We start from the raw sequence: 21,411 nt of genomic DNA on the forward strand, positions 1-21,411 counted from the left end.
ACACATTAACATGACAGCAGCTTGACTTCTTGTGTAACGTGTTTGTAACACTTTCAAACAAAGAACTCAGAGAGCAAACCTCACCCAAGGCTGATCAGGTTCAGTCAACACAGTACCATAACCAGATCACCATCAAAACCTCATTTCTTTCTTGAGCCATAAGCAACCTTCTCATTATCCAATAATGTCCTTTAAATGTTGAGCTATGCTGCTCAGACTGACAGACACATGCAGCCAAAAACCTCTGCTTCTTGTTGAAGGTAACAATTCCACAGTCTTTGTCGTGCATTACATAACTATGGATTAGGTGGTAAGAGTAAGGTGTTGAAAAAAAGGTGCGAGCTCCATTCCTAAAGTCAGCACACTGGTGACATTTCATGAGACAAAGCACCGTCGCCTCTGGCAGGGCAACGGAGCTGAGCTGTCTTGCCAACCCTGAAACGAGTAGCCCATTCACAGTAATGGGACTGCGATGGCTGTGATTAGGAGTGGGGTGTCTATTTATCACCAGTGATGGTGGTATTCAGCAAAGACAGAGGAAGGTACAGTGAAGGAGGAGTAAAGTAATGCTGACCAAGGTTTTGCAAATTAGACTTTTACTTCCAAATACAGGCTTAATAAATCACTTATATGGCTTTGTGTAAAACTTCTATTCATACTGATTCAACGAACTGAAGTTAGATACTGAACAATCCCGCAGGCACCGTTTCAAATTAAAGGACTTTGTTGAATTCAGTTTTTGAATAATATATTCCTCAGAAACATCAAGCAATTTATTTCATCATTGTAAACCGGACCAGCTGTTCTGATTTACACCTCATATCAACAAAAAAGCCAAACCCTGAGGCTCTGAAATGCAGCTTACACACACGAACCTGTTTAAATCTGTTTAATTACTATTACAAGGAATTGTGTCAACATTGATGTCTCACAATCACTGCATTGGCTTTAGTTACAGAAGGTGAAGATGAATAACAGCACAGCAGATTTTAGACATCTTCATTGTAAAACTGGTAAAAAACACTTGGACTAAATCAGCAGTATGTCGCTGCATGTACAGTCATAATCCAAGTTTATTTTTTAACATGAGAAACCTCCATCAAGGCCTCTCACTTTGTCTGTCTGTGAGCCACACAATTCAAACAGTCATGGATGGATGTGGATGGAATTTTACTTTGCTGGAGCCCAAGAAATAAAAAAAATATTATGCAATTTTGTTATTTTTTTAACAATTGCCAGCCTTGCGAGATAAGAGAGTGTAATGACACTGTGGGAGGGTGAGTGGAGGTAATTAAGCCAAAAGTAACAACATTGCACAAGTTATCCGAGCTCTGCACTTGGACTATTATAAAGATTATTTATCTGACTGATGTGGCTGCACGTAATATCATGTAACACCTATTTTTCTATTTCTATTTCCTATTTATCTTTTCTGATAAGGTTTTGATAAAAAGAAGAGATTAAAAATGTTTAAATGTGACTGACGGCATGAATTCATGATGGGGGGGAAAAAATCAATGTGAAGTAAATCAGAAATAATTATGAAAACTGTCATCATATCATGTAGTGCCGTCCCATGGTTTAATTGTTTGAACATTAATCCTTATCTTGAGTATGAAGATGAGTATAACTCACCTAAATTCTATTTTATGCAGTTTTCATACATTTGGTTCTGTCAACAATGTACTTGCAGATAAATTTAAGATAAAATGAGGGATCTCTCAAACCACTTTCATCCCCCCCAAAAGTAATTGTCAATGTAATCCACCAAATGTAAGTCAATACCAATTTAATTTACTGTGCTGCATCTCCATTCAAAAAACAAACATGTATGCATCAAAAATAACTGTTATCCTGCACGCAAGACAAAGGAATCAGTTTAGTTAACAACATCCCTCCTTTTTTTGTTTTTATCTGCACAGTGATCAAGCAGTGAACCTAATAAGTAGACAACATGAGGCTGTCACCACCACTGACACCAAGATAAAAGTCTGCCTCCAATTTCTCCATTCCCTTCATTACTCAGCCTGCTGTCTGATCACTGAACAGCAACACATTTGAAATGCAAAGTTCAGGCCTTAAAACTAAGAGAAAAAGTAAAAAAAAAAAGCAAAAGCACAAGCAAAACAAGTTAAGATCCACTATAAATACTCAAGTATTGGCTTTGGGTGAAAAACAATAACAATGTTTGGAGCAATAGTGCATGCAATAGAAATGATGTCATTGCAGCCAGCATGTTGGACATGAGAGCTCCAATAGTTTTAACCACCATAAACAATAAACACATCGAACAGAAGACTGGCCTGGCAGATTTAGCTTTTGCACCTCTATATGACCACAGACACAATTATATGGTGCTATATTTTTGTTGAGGAGCTTTGATGGAGCAATTAACAAAGTCCCACAGAGAAAAGTCAAATGTACGCTGAATCAAATACAGTTTGAGACTCCAAGATTTACCAAATCTGTCTCTTTTACTCTTTTACAGATGTTATTCTAGTAATATGTTATTATTATATTATATATTTGTTTAGTCGCTGCCTATCTACAAAGTTTATTTGTAGGCTGCATAGCCCGACACACAATAACATGCTGTACATAAATGCCTCTGTGACTGCTCGTAGGGAATGCACTTCTTTGGAAGCTGTGCCAGCTCCTTGTGCGTGTAAACAAGGCTTGATACACTTAAGCTGTTGTGGTAAATAAGTCCAACAACAGCAACATTTTTAATGTAATTTTAGCATAAATTCAAAGCTAAACTACTAATACATCCATGTGTTGTTTATGGTCTGTTTCAGAGTGATAATCCATCAACAAGTAATGTATATATTTATACAAGTCATTTGTCAACCATGGTAACACCAAGAATACAAGAGGCAAAATTAGCATTTTAATTGCTCTACATAACGTCTAATTGTACTGTACATAATTGTTTTGCAGAAGAAGCTACAGCAGAACAGAAAACTGATTAATGAGTGTAGTGACGCACTACATACAATTCTTATTTAACATGTATGTGTTCTGCTTCACCAGCACCATGCATTGCTGCTGATTGTTGGGTGGTGGTGTCTCTGTTGATGAAGATTCAACAGTCATGGCAAAGACTGCCATCGGACTCAGAATTGCCTGGGACACCAGCCTGACTGGCAATGGCTGCTGTGCAGTTCTATGCCAAGAAGCTGACAAGACTGATGCCCAGTGGGATGTCCTGCTCTGATGCTAATATAATGATTTACTGCGAATAAAAAGGCATCATTGTCACCGGGCACATGACTCTGAGCATCACTGCCATCGCGGCTTTTATTAGCTCCAACATTTCAAAGCCAAATTGACTGATGTGACGGAAGAAAATGACCAAATGAGCCACAGATAAAAAAAATTAAGCAGATGATTGCTTCTCTATCCAGAGCTGCTGAATCACACTAAACTGGCTGTGATTTAACTTAGCATTGTTAATTAACAGGGCCATTTGGTGGAGTAGTGGCTAGCACTGTTGCCTTGCAGGAAAAAGACCCGGGCCTTTCTGCATGGAGTTTACATGTTTAGGTGTGTGTGTGTGTGTGGGGGGGGGTTCTCTGTGTTCTCCGTGTTCTCCGTGTTCTCCAGTTTCCTACCACAATCCAAAAACATGCAGAGGTTAATTGGAGTGAGTAGTTGTTTGTCTCTGTAGGTTGGCCCTGCGGTGAACTGGCGACCTGTCCAAAGTGTACCTCATGTAGAAAGCGACAATGAACAATGAATTAATTAAAATGCAGTAACATTTTTGTAAAATGAATGTTGATTAACATGGAGAAATAGTGAAAGAGAACAATATTCTAATCTGTCGGTAGTTTGCCGAGTCTGGTTCAGGCTGCTCTCCACCCAGCACCTTCACGACAGAAAGCTGAGGCTGCTTTTCCTTTTATTATTCTATAGTATGCTTGAACTACACCTAAGCTATGATTAATGACCACTAAACCTCAGAAGCATGCTGAGCAGCATGTTAATGGAAAAGAAGCTCTTAACTTCATGTCAATAAAACAAAAATCCACACAGTTCAATATGTATTTACATTTTGTAAAAAGAGTGTGATGGGACATTTTACTTTTTACAGATTTCTTTTATATCAGTTTAAAGACTGTGGTGATAATTTTGTTAAGTTTTTTTTCTTTTTTCCAGAAGAAATAATGTATTATTACAGTACATTGACACGCTAACTGATGACAGACAAAATAAATTATACAACTAATTAAACAGAATTCAAAAAGAGATTTTGTTGGCTGCAGTAGGATGTGTATTTTAATTTCCCAGCAACAATCGAAACATCAAAGATGTCATGTCTCTGTAGCTCTCACATTTAAATTTTTCACAGCATATGTAATTATTGTGAGGGAGAACATGAGGACAGATGGTATAACAGAAGTGGACACAAGGGAGAGGGCAAGGTGGAGGCACATGATCTGATGTGGCGATCCCTAAAGGGAGAAGCCAAAAGAATATGTCATGGTTATCAGTCAAATGTAAATGTTTTTTATGAACATGACTCTTACAGTGGTCATATTCCCATAAGTGTAGTATATACGTCCAAGTAGAGGGGCATTAAGATAAACTACTGGCTCATGGTTCATATCCAATCAGGTTTGATTTATGTTATTTCTTTAAATAGGCTTATATTGTAAAGTATGGTAATTAATCAGCAGTAAACATCTCCCTAAACATTATCATAACACAAAAGAGAGAGTGCATATCATAACCATCTTCACTAAATCCATTAAAACATAAATTAACTGCCTAGTAAATTATTGATCAAATACTGACAGAGAGGTAAATTAGAGCTGAATTACAACCCAACACCCATCATGCCGCCATCTTATTCACTTGGATCCTGAATATCAATAAAGTATCTGTTTATTTCCACAGCTCAGAGCTTGTTTTCAGAGGTCTTGGTGTTCTCTTTACGTTTTGTGAACTCAAATACACACACGTGCAGGCAGCATCAGGAGCGCAGTACAGTGTGTCCAGCTCTCTGGTTTCTTCAAGGGGGATCGGTGGCTCCCCACCCAGTCCTTTATCACAATAATCCCGTCACATTGGATCATTTGATATACTTGGACTCACTGTTGTTATTCATCCTGCTTCAGTCCATCTTCACTCTCCCTCTCTGTGTGTGTTACTGTCTGCCTGTGTGTTCCATCATATGCCTCCCACTGTATTTATCCATGCTGACTGAGCCATGTCCCTCACTGGAGCGTCACTCACTCCCAGCGTGCAACCTGAGCTGCCTCTGCTACTGTATATTCACATGATTCACATGATATATTAAAGGCACATGTGTGAGAGGTCATTCACTGAGCTAATTAATGCATCATTTAAGTTTCAATACACTTTTCGACACAAATTACTGTACCAGTCCGTTCAATAAAAATATATTCAATTTGACCTTTTTTGTTTATTTAATAGTGGAAAAACTCAATCTTTTACAATTGAATGTTGTTCTTACAGCTGTAAGTGTCTACCACACACATCGACATGACCAAATAACTGCAATACCAGGTATATATCAGGTCATATGCAAGTATGCACTGTATGAATACTGCTGACTGCAAAACAAATCGTCCCTCAGTGATAGTAAAGATATTCATATCAGCCTCTTCTCAAACTTGAGAATGCTGAGGCAGAGTTTAGAATCTGAAAACACCCTGTGGCCCACCACAACATTTAATTATAACTCTTATCAACAAACACACACTTTCCTTTTTCCGCATGAAAGCAACCGCTCTATGTCTGACCCAACAAAACTGGCAGCTTCCACCCATGCGCTTACAATAAGAGATATATTACAGTGTGAATGTGAGGGGTGAACACATTGGGTGGCACCTGATACTAGCTCCCCACAAATCCATGGGTCTTTTTATTATGTATTTTACTGATCATGAATATTTACAATTATTTGAAACTTAGTTGCAAAACTGAAAATTAAAAACTTAAATGACCTCACCAATCTGCAGTACCTTTAAATCCCACCAGGGGGCTATGGCCAACACTGTGTGTATGATGGATGCAATGTGTCATGTGCTGTAACAGTAAAGCCACTTTAACAGATTTTGTCTGTTAAAGTGGAGTCAGCGTATTAAACGGTAAACAACACTGTGAACATCACCTGGTGTATATTAAAGCCTTTTCAGACCTGGTATAACTGGGAGAAATAATCCATCCTGACTCATCCAATCACTTGCAGTCAGCTTCAAGTGCTGGTTTGAAGACCCCCATAACATCCTGAATGTGACCTCAGATTCAATCACATACATTTGGAGGTGGGTTGGGGACACATGTAGACACATTCCAGATGCATGAGCACAATCTGTCCACCTACACAGCTGACAGGGTGCAGTTGCCTTTAAAGCAATGCAATCCACTTTACTCAGGACGGATGTTAATAGCTGGTCTGAAGAGGGCCATAAGGCCTCTGAATCTGATCCAAATCTGACCAGTAGCCTAGGTTTGCATTTACCAAATGAGCCCAAGAGGACAAAGATCATGGATGGTACAAAACATGCTGCTAAATATCTGTAATGATGGACCATCCACACAAAATGTCCTTTGCCCTCGATATCCTGAGAGAGAATGTCAGCTCAGCTTGACCTCAGCTTCAGGGCACAGTGTACTCACTGAAGCATCTCACTGGCACAGTAAATGACACTGCTTTCACTCAGACTGGGAGTGAGCTGGGTTTCGTTTAGTGCGGACAGGAGGTTGATAGGGGTCAAAAACAGTTCATCAGAGGTAAACAACAACCTTGCTGCTGTCACTTTCAAACTCAAACAAGCGTGTGAAAACAACTCACTAACAAATGCTTCAAAAACACCATAGAAATGGCCAAAGACTGAAAAATCTGCCTCAAGAACATGTGAACATGTTACATTAAGAAATAATAATTACCGTAAATTTCGGCCTATAAACCGCTACTTTTTTCCCACACTTTGAACCCTGCGGCCTACACAACGGTGCGGCTTATTTATAGATTTTTACTGGCTAACGGCCACCGGGGGGCACTCTCTAGCAGTAAACGCAAAAGTGAGACAGACGCGGGGAAAGATTTCGGCTGAAGATGAAGACTTCTAGTGCGCAAGAAGAAGATGAAGAAGTGTTTTCTTTTCTAACCAGGCGTGTTACTGTCGTGTTGGTGCAGTGTTTATTTTCTAACCAGGCATGTTGATGCCGTGTCGGTGCTGTTTTATTTTCTAAACATGCAGGCATGTTCACCCCGTGTTTTAATAAAAACAACAACGAAAAACTTCCATGTCGCGTCTTTCTATATAAATATCTCATGTTACAACCATATGCGGCGTTACAGGTGGGCCCACTTTTGCCCGTGGCCCACTCATTCAGTGCTAGTCACGTGCACTCACTCGCCATTCATAAAGTTGTTACATTCATTAATGATGCATTCATTAACTCCTTTGATAAGAGATTGAATCCGCTACTGGTTACAACATGAAAACCTGCAACCTATAAATGTACAAAATTAATTTCTTTCAAATTTAGCTGGTGCGGCTTGTAGTCAGGTGTGCTCAATAGGCTGAAATTTACGGTATATTTTAGCATTAAAAATTTAATTTTGAGCTTCTACATACTGGTGTATCTAAATCCCCAATACTGTTAATTTAGGGCAACTGTGGCTTTGGGTGGTGGTCTAAACCACCAGAGGTGTAGCCTACTGCAGATATTCATTTTTAAATGGAACAACCGTTCTAATATTTAATATAGTTGAGTGCACACACTGTATTGTCTAGATGTAGATTTCATAAGGTTGCTCTCCCCATCAGCCCCTGAACCAAACTTCCTCTTGTGTGTGGAAAAAGGTTTGTCCTCTGAGAGTCTGCAAGTAAATTGTGTACAGCACAAATCTTTCTGGCCTCTGGGCCTCTGTATCCACTTTTTAAGGTTGAACACATTTTACAGCAATAACATACCTGAGATTATTCAACCAAAAAAAATCCATTGTATCTGGATTATTTCAGCACTAGTATGAATACACAAGAGCTATTTTCTATGACATTTTGATCTGAGACATTAAACTAAAGCAGACATATTGTGTCATACATACTGTAAGCTGACATGAGACTTCAGGGAGATTTAATTGTATTTTTTTAGCAGGATGTATGGTCTTCCACAACAATCTTAAATTCCCACATTCTGCTTCATTGCTACTGACACAATGCCAGCTGTGCTTCTTTACATATGCCGGAGCACAACACTATACAGAGGCAAACAAACAACACAAAGAGGGCTTAGAGTCTGCTGACAGCTGTACAAGGCTGCACCTAGGCACAGTAGTGCTTTAAGCTAATGAGCACTAAATACAAGGTGTAACTGAGAATGATTGGAGGTGGGGAGGGTTGTCAATACTTCTGCGTTATCATAAACCAAAATAATTCCTGGTTTAAGCATTGAGAGATCATGCTAATTCACGAGAGAACACGTGTGTATCCGGTAACTAAAGTCAGGGGATCATGGGATGTGACTTGTGTTCGTGTACGGACAATGAATGTCTTTATCAAATATTTTCCAAATCCATTTACTAGATAATTAAATGGTTTGATCAAAGTGCTGAGTAGACTGTCATGATGGTGTAATTTCAAACTGTGTAAAGTGGACACAATAAATACATCTTTTTAATACACTTCATATCACTGTCAACATTTTGACCTGTATGTTTTTAATATTGGTGAAGTCCATCCAAGCCCACTCTGTTGTGGTCCTTTCATGATTTCTGTCCTGTTTAGTGATTCTTTGCTTACACGTGTCAACATGTGCACTTCCCACTTTTGTTTAAAAGCAGAAAAATGCAGCAGGCAGCATGACAGAAAACCACAGCTTCTTTCTCCAGTTACCCATGAGACTTCACACTCACTTAGGTCTCATGTGAAATGTGGAATTGTAGGTCAGAATGTGCTAATTATCGAGTCACTGTGTTGTCCTGCTTTGGCTCAGGAGACTTCCACTGTGGTTTATCCAGAGTTGCTGTCAGTGCATGTTGCTGAAGCAGCTTCATGAAAGCCATCGTATCAGTGATTGTGAAGGCAGAGTAGATGTAGTCTTCTGAGGAAAATGTGCTCTCTTTAGCTTCTGAGCTAGATGATTCAGGGTAAACCAGAATAGACACGTTCATTTTTGCACTATGTAACTTTTTATTACCCAAAAATAAGAGCTTGAAAATCATTTTGATTTCATTTTGAGTCACTGACTTATCGGGAGAGAATGCTGCCTCTTTCATTTCCACTCTGCACGTACACCTCTGTCCTTGCACTGTGTGAGTTTGGTGAGCGAGTAGAAGTGTGTAACTGCCAGAATCAAGCTCGGCAACTTCAAGGGTAATGCTGAACTGAGGTCAGTTAAAAAGTAGTAAAAAAAAAAAAAAAAAAAAAAAAGGCTTTCACCATGGAGTACATGGCAAAAATTAAATAATACTCATATAAAGAGAAAAGTATTATTTTTACTTTTTGTATATTGAACAAAACAGACTTCTTGAAAACTAACCCTCAAAATAAACGACAAAAGAATGATTGTGCTTGTATTTGCGGAGGTTACATTTTCAACAGGCCCATATAACCTATGTCTCATTCTCATTCTCATTGTTTGAATCACTTATGAAGATGAGATAGATAAGAAGACAAGATGACTTCAATAACACAGCTTGGTGCAAAACATACACACTAGGTAACAATTAATGCTTATTACTACTCTAGGTTTTTTTGGGGGTACTATTTACACTGTTGTAAGTTGATCTTGGAAACATTATTTGAAGGTCAAAATCCTACATTGTGTTGATTTGAATGAAAGAAAAAAAAAATCAGTTCATCTCTGAATTGTATATCAAACAATAACCATCAAGCTTTGTTGAGTGAATGAGCACAGAAACCCTTCATAAGCCTTAAACCCGAATTAACGAGAGCACATCGAAATGGTGAGGCTTGACTCTGTAAAATAACTCTATTTGTGGTTTATCTACTCTAGCATGGAACATCCTGTTCAACAATTATCGACTCTTTCCTCTTCTTTTGGGTTTTATCAAGTCAATATATGAGTGGATCTAACCTAAGAGAATGAAAGAAAGCAGGCAAAAGCCCTGACAAAGACAGAATCTTTGAGTTAAATGATCTGTGGTTTAATTTTACCTGAGATTCCATGACAACGCAAGATGAAAAATTCTGAACTAGGCAGTAGCTGTGATAGGAAGTAAAAATAACACTGAACAAAAGAGCAGGAGGAAGGAGATAGAGATGAATAATAAAGGTGATATGAGAGAATACAAACCAGTCTAAATGTCTTCATTAATCACTTTTCATTATTCTTCTATTATTAGTGAGAGGAGCTGTGATTCTATGCCCATAGACAATTATACAACCACAATTATTCCTGGTTACATTTTGTGTTATTAGAGATCCCTGTAATAAAACAAAACTTTATAACAATATGGTCACTCTAAATTGACCTTAGGTGTGAGAGGGAGAGTGAGAGTGAATGGTTAAATGGTTGTTTGTCTCTATATGTGGTCCTGTGATGGACTGGCAAACTGTCCAGGGTGTGACCCCCCCCCCGACCCTCCTGTGGATGATAAAGTGGTAGAAAATGGATGGATGACTACTCGTAGAGAGCATCGGCTGATATCAGTGTTTGCTGATCAGGTTGGACTGAAACGTACAGAACTGCTACCACATTTGTGTCCTGCTCTGTCTGTCTTTGTTTCACTGCTAACAAGTTATAGACCGGCTATCACTGTGTCCAGCTATGGATTATGGACAGGCTGGAACAGATAAATCTGACAAACTACTTTGCAGTGTCAGTGTAATGTAATTAAGAATAATGTGTGCAAGGAAAATCCCTGAGTGTGGAAGCAGAGGCACATGGCCTCTGCTTCTTTATTTTCCCTTACTGTAAATGCCTTTGTATGCAAAATGGATATGTTATAATTAGAAATTGATGCTATGCTTTTCTGGAACAAGATCTAAATACTCCAAGGCCATAAGACAAGTTTATTTGGACATATTAACTATTATTCAGTATACTCTTTGAGAGTATGGGGCAGAGATCAAATGCGAGAATCACTGCATAAAATAAAAACCAGTGTGGAAATTAATAACACCTTATTAATGGCTTCAAAATTTAACCCATTAACCATTGTTGGCTGATAATCTGTTTAACTGACCAAACTATATTGACAATAATATAGTGCAGTGGTTCTCAAACTTTTTCTGTTGGGCCCCCCTTTGGAGGAAGAAATTTCCCGGGGGCCCCGCAACTCTCACGAAATTGTAACAATGTGTCAAGTATAACATTTATTGAATCAATATTAGAAGAAACGTTTCACTTTTATTTCAATAATCTGTTGTGCAAATAACATTTTTGCTTTAGCAATACAAATAACCTCAATACTGCTTAGTGAGAAAGCAATTTTCAAATCAAAATATGAAATGTGCATTTATAACCATAATAGTGTCATTTTTTAAACAATAAATACATTTATATAACAAAGAATACTTAACTTATATCAATAATTTGCTGTGCAAATACCATTTTTTTTGTTTTAGCAATACAAATGCTGTTCCCTGCCAATGTTTTGAGACACAACACACAGAGAGGTCTTTGGTGACATTTTCTCTGCTTGGGTTTTGGTCGTCGTGAATCATTGAAGAATATATTTGTTAATTCAACCATTATGCCTATTCTGAGGGATGTAGTTATGTGATGCAGTTAGATTGCACTGCATTATTCCGACGTGTATCTGACAGATTACCATACAACGATATGTTTTCACTACTTTCAACACCAAACACAAAAATATGTGAAAATGTCCATGATTTAGTATTTATCTAAAACCATTCCATTAAAAATTGAACATAATAACCTTCATGGTCAAATATTTTGCAGAGCTGTTATATTACATGGTAACTCTCTCTAATGAAGTAGCAACTGAGCGTGTAATATAAAATGTGCAATTCAAAAAGAAAATGCATATTATGTATATTATTCATTAAAACAAGCAAAAATTACAATTTGGGATTTAATAATACATAATGTTATATTAACAGTATACAACAGATACTTCTTTAAGTTGTATCATAATGAAATTAGAACATTAGAACATTTCCTCAGGCTCTTGGGAAGCTTGGTTCAAGTGTGACTGGCAATTTGTATTTTGAATCAGTGAGTTATTTTCTCGACAAGAGCATTGTAGATGTGCAAACTACACGAGGCAGCACACTATCAACTCGATCATATTCTGCAACACAATGTTTGTAAAGCATACTGCAGATCCTCTGGGACTTTACCCTTATTTAGGATTTAAAACACACTTTTGTGTGTGTGTGTGTGTGTGTGTGTGCGTGCGTGCGTGCGTGCGTGCGTGCGTGCGTGCGTGCGTGCGTGCGTGTGTGTGTGGTATCTGTGTTTTTCTAGGTTAACAAAGCCTGACGCCATTCACACTCTCTCTCTCCCCCCATATTCTACTGTTCATTCATGACTCCATTCACCATTCAGGTAGAAAAACAGACCCATCAAATCCATAGTGCACAGATGAATTCTGATGAACTACTGTTCCTGAAAAATAACTGAATGTCATCACATCTATCAAAGAGCAAAGCCGCCATTTCTAAGGACTTGTAGATTATCCACTCCTACATTATTTGCATGGTTAATGAAAATAGCCCACAATAAGTCAGGTTTAATTGTCTCATAGGAGATGGTGAAGCTGCCTGGTACGATTGACCACCCCAGAAACCACCGATGAAGGCATGAGGAGTTGAGGCTGACGGATTGTGGCAGATCACACCCATGACAAAGTGTGGTGCGAAGTGTAAATCAGCGTCTGTTGTCTCCATGATTGGTGACTGTGTGGCGGCTTGTCAGTGGCTGCCATTGCTGGCTGTGTGCACTCGGGCTGTGACAGCTGACACAGCCAACAGCTACAGTCTCTCTCAGCTTCAATAGTCATCTGCATTCACCAGGACAGACTCGCCACTAAAAACTAGGGGTGATTTCATGTGTGTGCGCTCGTGTCAGTTGTCATGCCTCTCTTCGTTTGTGCCTTTAGTGAGAAACATGAGTGGGTGAAGTTAACAATCGTTGCACATTTGTTTGACCTTGAAACTAACAGTGATCACAACAGTGCTGAGCTCTACAACAGGTCACTTGACAGGCGTCATACTTGGCAGATGACTTACTAAGAGGACCAGCGTGAGCAGTGCTGACATTGACTTTTGGATGCAAGAGATATTGGTAGACATGCAACAGAGAGAGGTGCTAGACTAGCCAGGAATCAAACCTCTGGTTGAAAGACGATAATATGTCAATAATTTTCGATGCACAGTTTGTTTATGTTGACGGTGGCCGTGTAGGTGTGACTCCGCCTCCAAAGTTCGGATGCGAATTACAACGCACCCTCCCATACACAGCAAGCATGATACGAATAAAAGAATAAACAATGTAAGTGTAAGTTATCAACAACACTGATTCGTTAGCTGTGGATTTGTCTCTCGGGACAATCGACCACGATCCGAAAAAATAAGTTGCAATTTTGCACGTCAAAATTACTCGGCCAATGTGAATGCTGCATCGACAGGTTTGAAAAATATTTCAAATGTGCAAATAATTTGCACAAAAAAAAAACCCAAAATAAAAGTTGCTTTCAAAAGCTAATTAAGATAAATATTGTCATCAAACAAAACATCGCAAAGTTTAAATGTCATTGTCATTCTAGCCTTGACATGATTATTGGTTATAGCCTCTAAAGCCCAGCATTGACAGCCATAATGACAGAGCAGAGTTTGTAAACTTTATGTAATTACACACCAGTGCAAAAAAACACCACTTTTCCACATGGTGACAGTGAGGTAGCCAGGAAATGACCTCTCTACTTTACAAAACCACAAACAAACACGCCATCACAAATCTGTGAGCAGCACACCAGGCTTGCTGAATACAAGTGCTCTGCCACTTGTTGCACTTTTCTCTCCCTCCGTTTTCTACCTTAAACACCCCCATTTGATGCTCCTCTTTCCCTTTACTGTTTTATCACATTTTCTGCCTTGCAGAGACCTTACAGAGAGGCAGAGAATCCCATCAGTTGGTAATGCAGTGTGGCGGGTGGCCACACAGGAAGCTTTTGATTCCTGCTGGAATGTCTCCCTTTGGAAACCTGTCAAACCCGGGGCGACACAATGTTTGTGTTCAAGCACAAAAGCACGGCTTAAAATCAATCCAGCATGTGAGGCGACTGGTGACAACTTTATCGTGTTAATATAATCAGAAGGTCTTAACACCTTATGGTGGGTCAGTGGTTTGCAAGGGGAAAACCGATATATTAAAGGGAGCCACAGAATAACCAGGAAATAATGTAAATAAAGTGTCCAATTAGACAACAAGAAGGAGCATCTTACAGAGTTAAGGTCCAGGCTGTTCTGCACCCACTCCTTGGCATCATTATATTCTTCCATCAGTCCCATTATATACAGTGTGTCCAGTGAATCAATGACGGATGCTCCTCTCAAGCCACCTGTAAAATACATGAGAATTCAGTTAGTACCTGAACAAACACACATATTTAGCCATTGTGAGTCGAATATAAAGAATAAACTGCAATATGGTTATAAGTAAATAAGGACATTTTAAGTATTAATTAACTGTAAATCATGGGACATATTTTTCATGTAGACAATAATTTCATATGATTTAGTTGCATGTGATTGACAATGATGGACATCTGTATATGTACCTCTGTTTGTTCTTACCATGCCTTCAAGTGGTTTTGTGAAGGCTTCAAACTGTTCAAATGTTAACATGTTTTTGTAGCATTTGTTGTTATAACAGTTTATTATAAATATGTTTGACAGTTCATCCCTGAAGCAGGGAAGTTGCCCAACCAGATGATATTTTCTCTAAAGAACACCAAAGATGTCAAATGATTAATTTATTTGAGATATTTGAAAAAGACTGAATCAACAGAGAAAACGGAGTGAGTAGAACAAATAATGGGCTGCTACGTAAGTGGAGTTCTTGTACGGCAGTGTGAGTGATCAGACTTCACAGAAAGTCTTTAATGTTCCGATAAGCAACAGTAACTAGACAGTGTGGGTGATAAAAAGTAAAACATCAAAGTCATACATGTGGAGCTTCTATAATTGCTGCACTGATGTTGAATGAAGATGCTAAAACAGTTTTGTGTGACCCAGAAGCATCTTTTCTCTTAGATGCAAAGCACCAGTGATAAAGCATGAGCCACTGTATCATGGAAGTCAAGTCATTGAGGAATCAAACCACCACAGGGGAAACAACGAGTACTGATGCATTGATTACAGCAAACATCTATCAGCTGTGACAGGATTACACTGAGAAAGCTTCCCTTTATTACCTTACATGTTGTACATTATGTGGGAAATCTCATTTCAAGCATGGTTTCAGTGCACACCAATAATCTTACTATTGGCTTCATTCTGATTAAGACATTATTCCGATTACGATGTTTGCACGGCTGGCTAAAGGAATATTCCATTCATGCTCCAGTTTACATGTTACAAAGTATAATCTGATCTCACATGAGACTCACATCTCAGTTGCTTCTACTACTGTTAAATCTTCAATAGATCAATATGATCAAGATTGAAAAATGCCTGTTTTTCCCAGATGCACCGAGATAAAAAAAAACAATTCCAAATATTTTTGGATTTGAAGTGAGTTGTCTTTAACCTGACTTTTTACTTTAGTTGAGTGGGTTGAGTCAGGGAGGTTGAGTAAACTGCTGTAACTTCATTGTCATCTAATTGCACAGGTTTTGGTTGCTTAGTAACAACAGGGATGATAGGAGCACAACTGGCTTGAATACAAAAAGACATCAAAAAGCATTTCACAGGTTTTTTTGATGCTACATCGGCACAACCCCCCAAAACATGTACAGGGCTTCGCAAAATGGAATGCTGCATGTCATAATCTAGTCGTTATTCTTCCTGAGTGTGCACTTATTCTTGTAAATGTAGTCGGGAAATGCTGTTGTATGGCTGTGTATTTCTGAGACTTGTAAAGACTGTAAAGACAGTCATTGTTGAGTCTTGAATTTGTGCAGTGGATAAACCAGAAAAACACAACAAACGCACTCTACAAGTACTTTCTACAAGGTTTCGTTTGTAAAGCATATTTGTAACAATTATGTTGTGGATAGTTTCATTTCAAGTTAGCCCCTTGCTCTCGCTGTTAATTCTCATTTATTCAGGCATTCAGTCTGCTATGAACACACCATTTTGATTAGAATGCCTCCACCACACCCCCACACTCACTGATGGATGTCTTTAGACATCATCGTATGCCAACTATACTATAAGAACTATACTACATCTAAATGTAAAATGCTAAAGGGTGCTTATTCCACCCTGGCTGTCCTATGAGAGATTGTGCAGCCTATTCTGAACAAATATTATGCAAATGTTGCAGAGTTTCAATGACAAAGCTATAAAATAACAACAACCTTAATGAATAATAATAAAGAGTTCAAGGGCAGTTGGAAGTTTATAAACAATATTAGAATATTAGATAGATAATATTAAAATGAGAATAATAATTGAATATGTAACTAAATAGGCTGTGAATCAAACTGCTTGCAGGCTCACATTGTGGCTGACTTGAAAAAAATGCAATAGTGTGAAAACTGACATGGAAAAGTGATGAAAATTCCCAAGTGTTCATCACTGAGAACAATGTAGCCCGGAGTAGAACTGATCTGATGCAACCATACAGCAACCTGGAAACACAAAATCTTATAAAATAATTGCACCGGTGAGATTTAATAGTGATTCCAGATAACATCAAATATGCTAATGAACTTTGGGCAACACAAAATGATGAAAAGAAGAAAGTCTCTTTAAGGATTCTGCTCTCCATATAGCCCCATTGTTTGAGTTTGGATAGGTTGTAGTCACCTCCCACTTTCAAGAAGTTTGACCAACAGACATAGATGAAAGTCCCTCTGTACACAATTGGATAGACCTACAACCAGTCAAACCAATGATCTGGATGATGAATGCAGAGCAACGAAAAACATATCAACAAATGTGTTTGTTGTTCTTTTCTAGGAGCTATCGAGTAATGGCGTCTAATGACTTTTGCCAGGAGGAGGTCCGTGGATCAAGTTGCTTATAATGGAAGAGAGCGCCCAATTAGAAGACAGCTGCTCTTCGGTGGGCGCCACGCTGGATGTATACAAAAGCTGCAAGACGTTGCTTCTCAGCCATCATCGCGGTAAGCCCACCTCTTGGTTGCCTTTTTTTCAGTGTTTCTAAAGTTGGACAAAACCCCATCCTTGCTAGATTTGTTTGCGAGGACAAAACCAAATCACTGACTCTCACATGAGTTCACCCAAACTAGATTATAATATTTGTAAATACAGAACTACAGGTGTCCGAGGAAGAGAAATGCAGTTTTAAAGATAGTTTTTCTTTGTTTTTTTTTTAATTGTCTTTGTCCTGGAGGTTTCTCATAAAGCAACAAAACATACCAGTACTCGTCTTGTTGAATAGTACTATGCCATGGCTTTTATACAGTATTTCTATACAGTTCAGATAAACCACCCACTTCTAGTCTACTCTCTGAATACCCATTGTCTTTGGTTGTCTGCTGGCAAGTCACACCATCCCGTCAGGGCAGTGCCAGCCTGAAGCAAGACACATGTAGTACTACATAACTCTGCAGCACCATCTGCCAAGGTTGTTAGCCATGTTCTACTACATATGTAGTGTGAAGCAGATTTATGGTATTTACAGAAGTAATTCAAACTGTCACTCTATGATATAGGATGGGACTTTTTCAGTCTGCTTACTGAGCAGCCCTATCTCTATTCCATCACAAATGGTGATGTGACAGCCGAGAGGAGGAGTGTAATCAAATAGCTATAATGCCCTCTGGTTACCCAACCCAAGAGGCAACTCTCTGTGGCTGCATGCAAACTGCAGAGTGACGAAAATTTCTTTCTGAAAACAGCACCAAACCTAAGATGATTGATTGACTCTGAGGATAGATGCAGCAGACCAATCACTCACAGTGAACTCCTTTGGATTCCATGGTCTAAGGCCATATTTATTTCAGTAGCCCTTTACTTCAAATAGAAGATGCCCTAGGGATTGTTTGAAGAAAGGCACAATGGGTATTTGCTAGTGTGTATGAAAACTAATAATCATGCTCATTATGAAACTCGACTTTCTGATAACACAAAAACCTGTAGTGTTTTTCTTTATTTGCATTTGTATGCATTATAAAGTCCTCAATACATTTCACATCAAATTTGATGGCTCATCAGACTCATAAGTAATATTCATTTACTTACTATGAATGCTTTAGATAATGACTGAACAAATATGAATGAAAGGAATGGTTCACATTTTATTGGTCTAGTGATAAACTGTTACTATCAGTCAATGAAAGAGCTTCAGATTCACTACATTGGGTTGTATCACAAAAATGTGTGCTAATATGGCATTGGTTACTATTACTATCAATGTCAACAGTACCAGATCACAACACAAACGTAGGTACTTTTTTTTGTGCCAGAGCTGTTTCCATGAACCATTGTTTAAGTGGCATCACTGCTTTTCTTTGGAACTCTGCTACCTCTCACCACACACACATACAGAGGTTTGTGCAGTTGTTCTTCTTAGGTCACTACATTGACTTCCATTTATTTAGACTAAACAAAACATTATCCTTAACCATAACTAGTTTATGCCTGACCCAAGTACGCCCGCGCGCGCACACACACACCAGTGTGGAACCAATGGGTTAACACAAATATATTACAAGACTGTAATTTCCTGAAGCACTATTGTAATGCAGTTTGCTTTTATTTATTCTTTGAATTTGTTGTAAACCCAGTACCCAACCCAATCAACAGCTACACATGCCTCACAGCTTTGCATTTTACAAAATGCACTGCAAGCTAACAAACGAAAAATCTAAATCAAATCAATATTTGCTGTGACCACGCTTTGCCTTCAAAATAGCATCAATTATTTTAGGTATCCATGCACAAAGTCAAAGATTTTATAGGATTATAATCAGGCATATGGTTAACCACCTATAACAAACAGGTGCTAATGATCATCATAATGGCCTTCATATGAAGGTTGAATGAGAACGTGTAATTTGTTCTTTCGTTCTTCCTGTTTATCATGGAAGACGAATCGACTTACATGATTTTCGTAATCCTGTAGCAGCCTCAGCAATAAAACCATGAAGATCAGTTTCAACTGTTCTCTATGGGACGACACAGAATATTTTTTTTTTCATTGTGGTGAGCTTGACGGTGATTGGAGAAATGCAGTAAAACATCACTTCCAGGGAAGCTCAGCTTCTCTCAGACTCAATGGAACAGTGGGTGGGTCCAGACACTGGGCTTCTGCATGATGATTGGAGGAACAATCTTAAAGGTGGAACCCGTATTTGATTTGCAGTGTTGCAGAAACATCTAACAGCGGAGCCTTTTCTGCCTCAGTCCTGTGTGGATTTTGTGAGATAAGTCTTTAGACAAATTAGCTGGTCATTGTGTGATAATTTGATATAGACCATTTTCGTTTGTACATATACATATAATTATCGCGTTTCCTTCTTCAAGTTGTTCGTTTGGAAAATTTATGTAAGAATTTATGTAAAAGTAACTGGGCCTGAAATTAATTTCTCTGTTTCAAAGACCAGCATCCACCACTGCACAGGACACTTCAGAGGTCTTCTCAGGTCTATGGCTGGCCAAGCAAGAGCTGTTTTAGTAGACCAACAGTATTGGACAACTGTTGTGGCTGATCAGTGTTATGTGTGTTTAGGCAAGCTAAGTACACAGAAAGCCTTCAGTGTGACACTGGCTGGTGGATGTCCATTCATCATGGCTGTCACAGGCCAGTAAGTGTTGGTCAAGGAAGGGTTACATTAGACAGCCAGAGTCCACATTATCAATCACTCACTGCAGGACGGTTGTATGTCATGACAGCACTTCTCGAATATGCACCCAGCAGTGGCTTTATAGCACTGTTGAAATATGACCGCATCCTCTGATTTTTTTTTAACAAGAGGAAAAGAGGGAGGAGCAGAGACAGCTTATTCTGAGACTTGTATGCTGTGTTTTGTTGGTGAGAAAGACTTTCAAAAAAGTAAAATCAGTATTGACCAGTGCTATTGGGAAGACAGCGACATGACTCATTGCACAGCTTGGTTTTAATACTCGATTGTAATTGTTCAGTAGCTTCCTTCATCAATCTATTTCTGTATAATAGACCATTTTTATGTGTAATGGACTAATAGCATGAAGAGCGTCGTATGTATCATTGTACAGAAGTCCAGTCATTTTATCAAAGTGTAACTCATCAGATACATCTCTGCCACAGTGGAATATTTTCCTAATATTAACATAAACTTACGTAAGAAGAAGGAGACCGTGTTCATGCTCCATAGTCGAGGAGCACAGAGGAGACGAATACTGTTCCAGATCCAAAGAGGTGGAAATGTTTGGGGTTACCCCAACACACATGAATCCAGGTTCTGGCTCAAAGGGTTTTGGCATTTTGCCGACAAAACAGCTTCAACCGCTTTACACTGAGCATACGCTGCTCTGCTACCACTGTAAGTCTTTACACTGAGAAGGTTGACGTGCCGGTGCTTAAAAGTGTTAGTGCCACTTAGTTTTTGTGTTAGCATTACTCAGAGCACCGTCATTCTCATTGTTTATTTGTAACTTTTTAATTCTACTCCTGCGCAGTACTTCCACATAACCAGGACGAGCCCACAGTGTAAAGAAATAAAAAATAATTTACTTTAGGGACATGTTGCTAACAACGTTAGCAGTTCAAATCCCACGTAAGCTAACAAACTATTATTTTACTATGAGGAAGTAACACAACGTTTTCCTAATCAATAAAATAACTCTCGAATCAATACTTTGTTTCTGATTATTTGTTTTCATTGGAAGAAGGCCTACTGCCCACAGCTCTGTATTTGGGCCTTACTAAGCATGAGCTGTGCAAACTCTTAAAGGTCCAGTGTGTAATAATTAGTGACGCCTACTGGTGAGAATGTAGAATGTGGACTAACTGAGGACTACCACAATCACCCCTCCCTCTCCCAAGCATCAGGCAACTACGATGGACTTTGAATACCAGAAAGATATGTAAACACACTTTTTCATAACTCCTTCCAGTCTCCCACGCTGCTGTTTCCGCCTTCGTTGGTTTATGTATCAGACTTCTGTAGGCAGGTCTGTTCTTCTGTATTTGTAAAGTAAACTACTGCCTTTAAATGCAAAATGCATGTCTGATCAGGCTGCTGAAGAAACATGTTGGTGCATGCTGGTAGCCTCCAGTAAGCAAGTATTTGCCTAAATTTCATGAAAAGCTTAATCTAAGAGTA

General features: G+C 38.8%; 1 protein-coding gene across 3 annotated transcripts in view; it reads right to left on the reverse strand.

The window, feature by feature from the left end:
* LOC131471944 (mannosyl-oligosaccharide 1,2-alpha-mannosidase IA) overlaps positions 1-21,411 on the reverse strand; it is a 178,613-nt gene that overhangs the window by 57,139 nt on the left and 100,063 nt on the right. For all 3 annotated transcript variants that reach the window (XM_058648765.1, XM_058648764.1, XM_058648763.1), the window contains one exon: positions 14,418-14,533. In XM_058648765.1, the coding sequence (XP_058504748.1) occupies positions 14,418-14,533 (116 nt within the window). The remainder of the gene's footprint in view (positions 1-14,417; positions 14,534-21,411) is intronic.

This window comes from Solea solea, chromosome 13 (genome assembly GCF_958295425.1).
Source record: "Solea solea chromosome 13, fSolSol10.1, whole genome shotgun sequence".
NCBI classification, from domain to species: Eukaryota; Metazoa; Chordata; class Actinopteri; order Pleuronectiformes; family Soleidae; genus Solea; species Solea solea.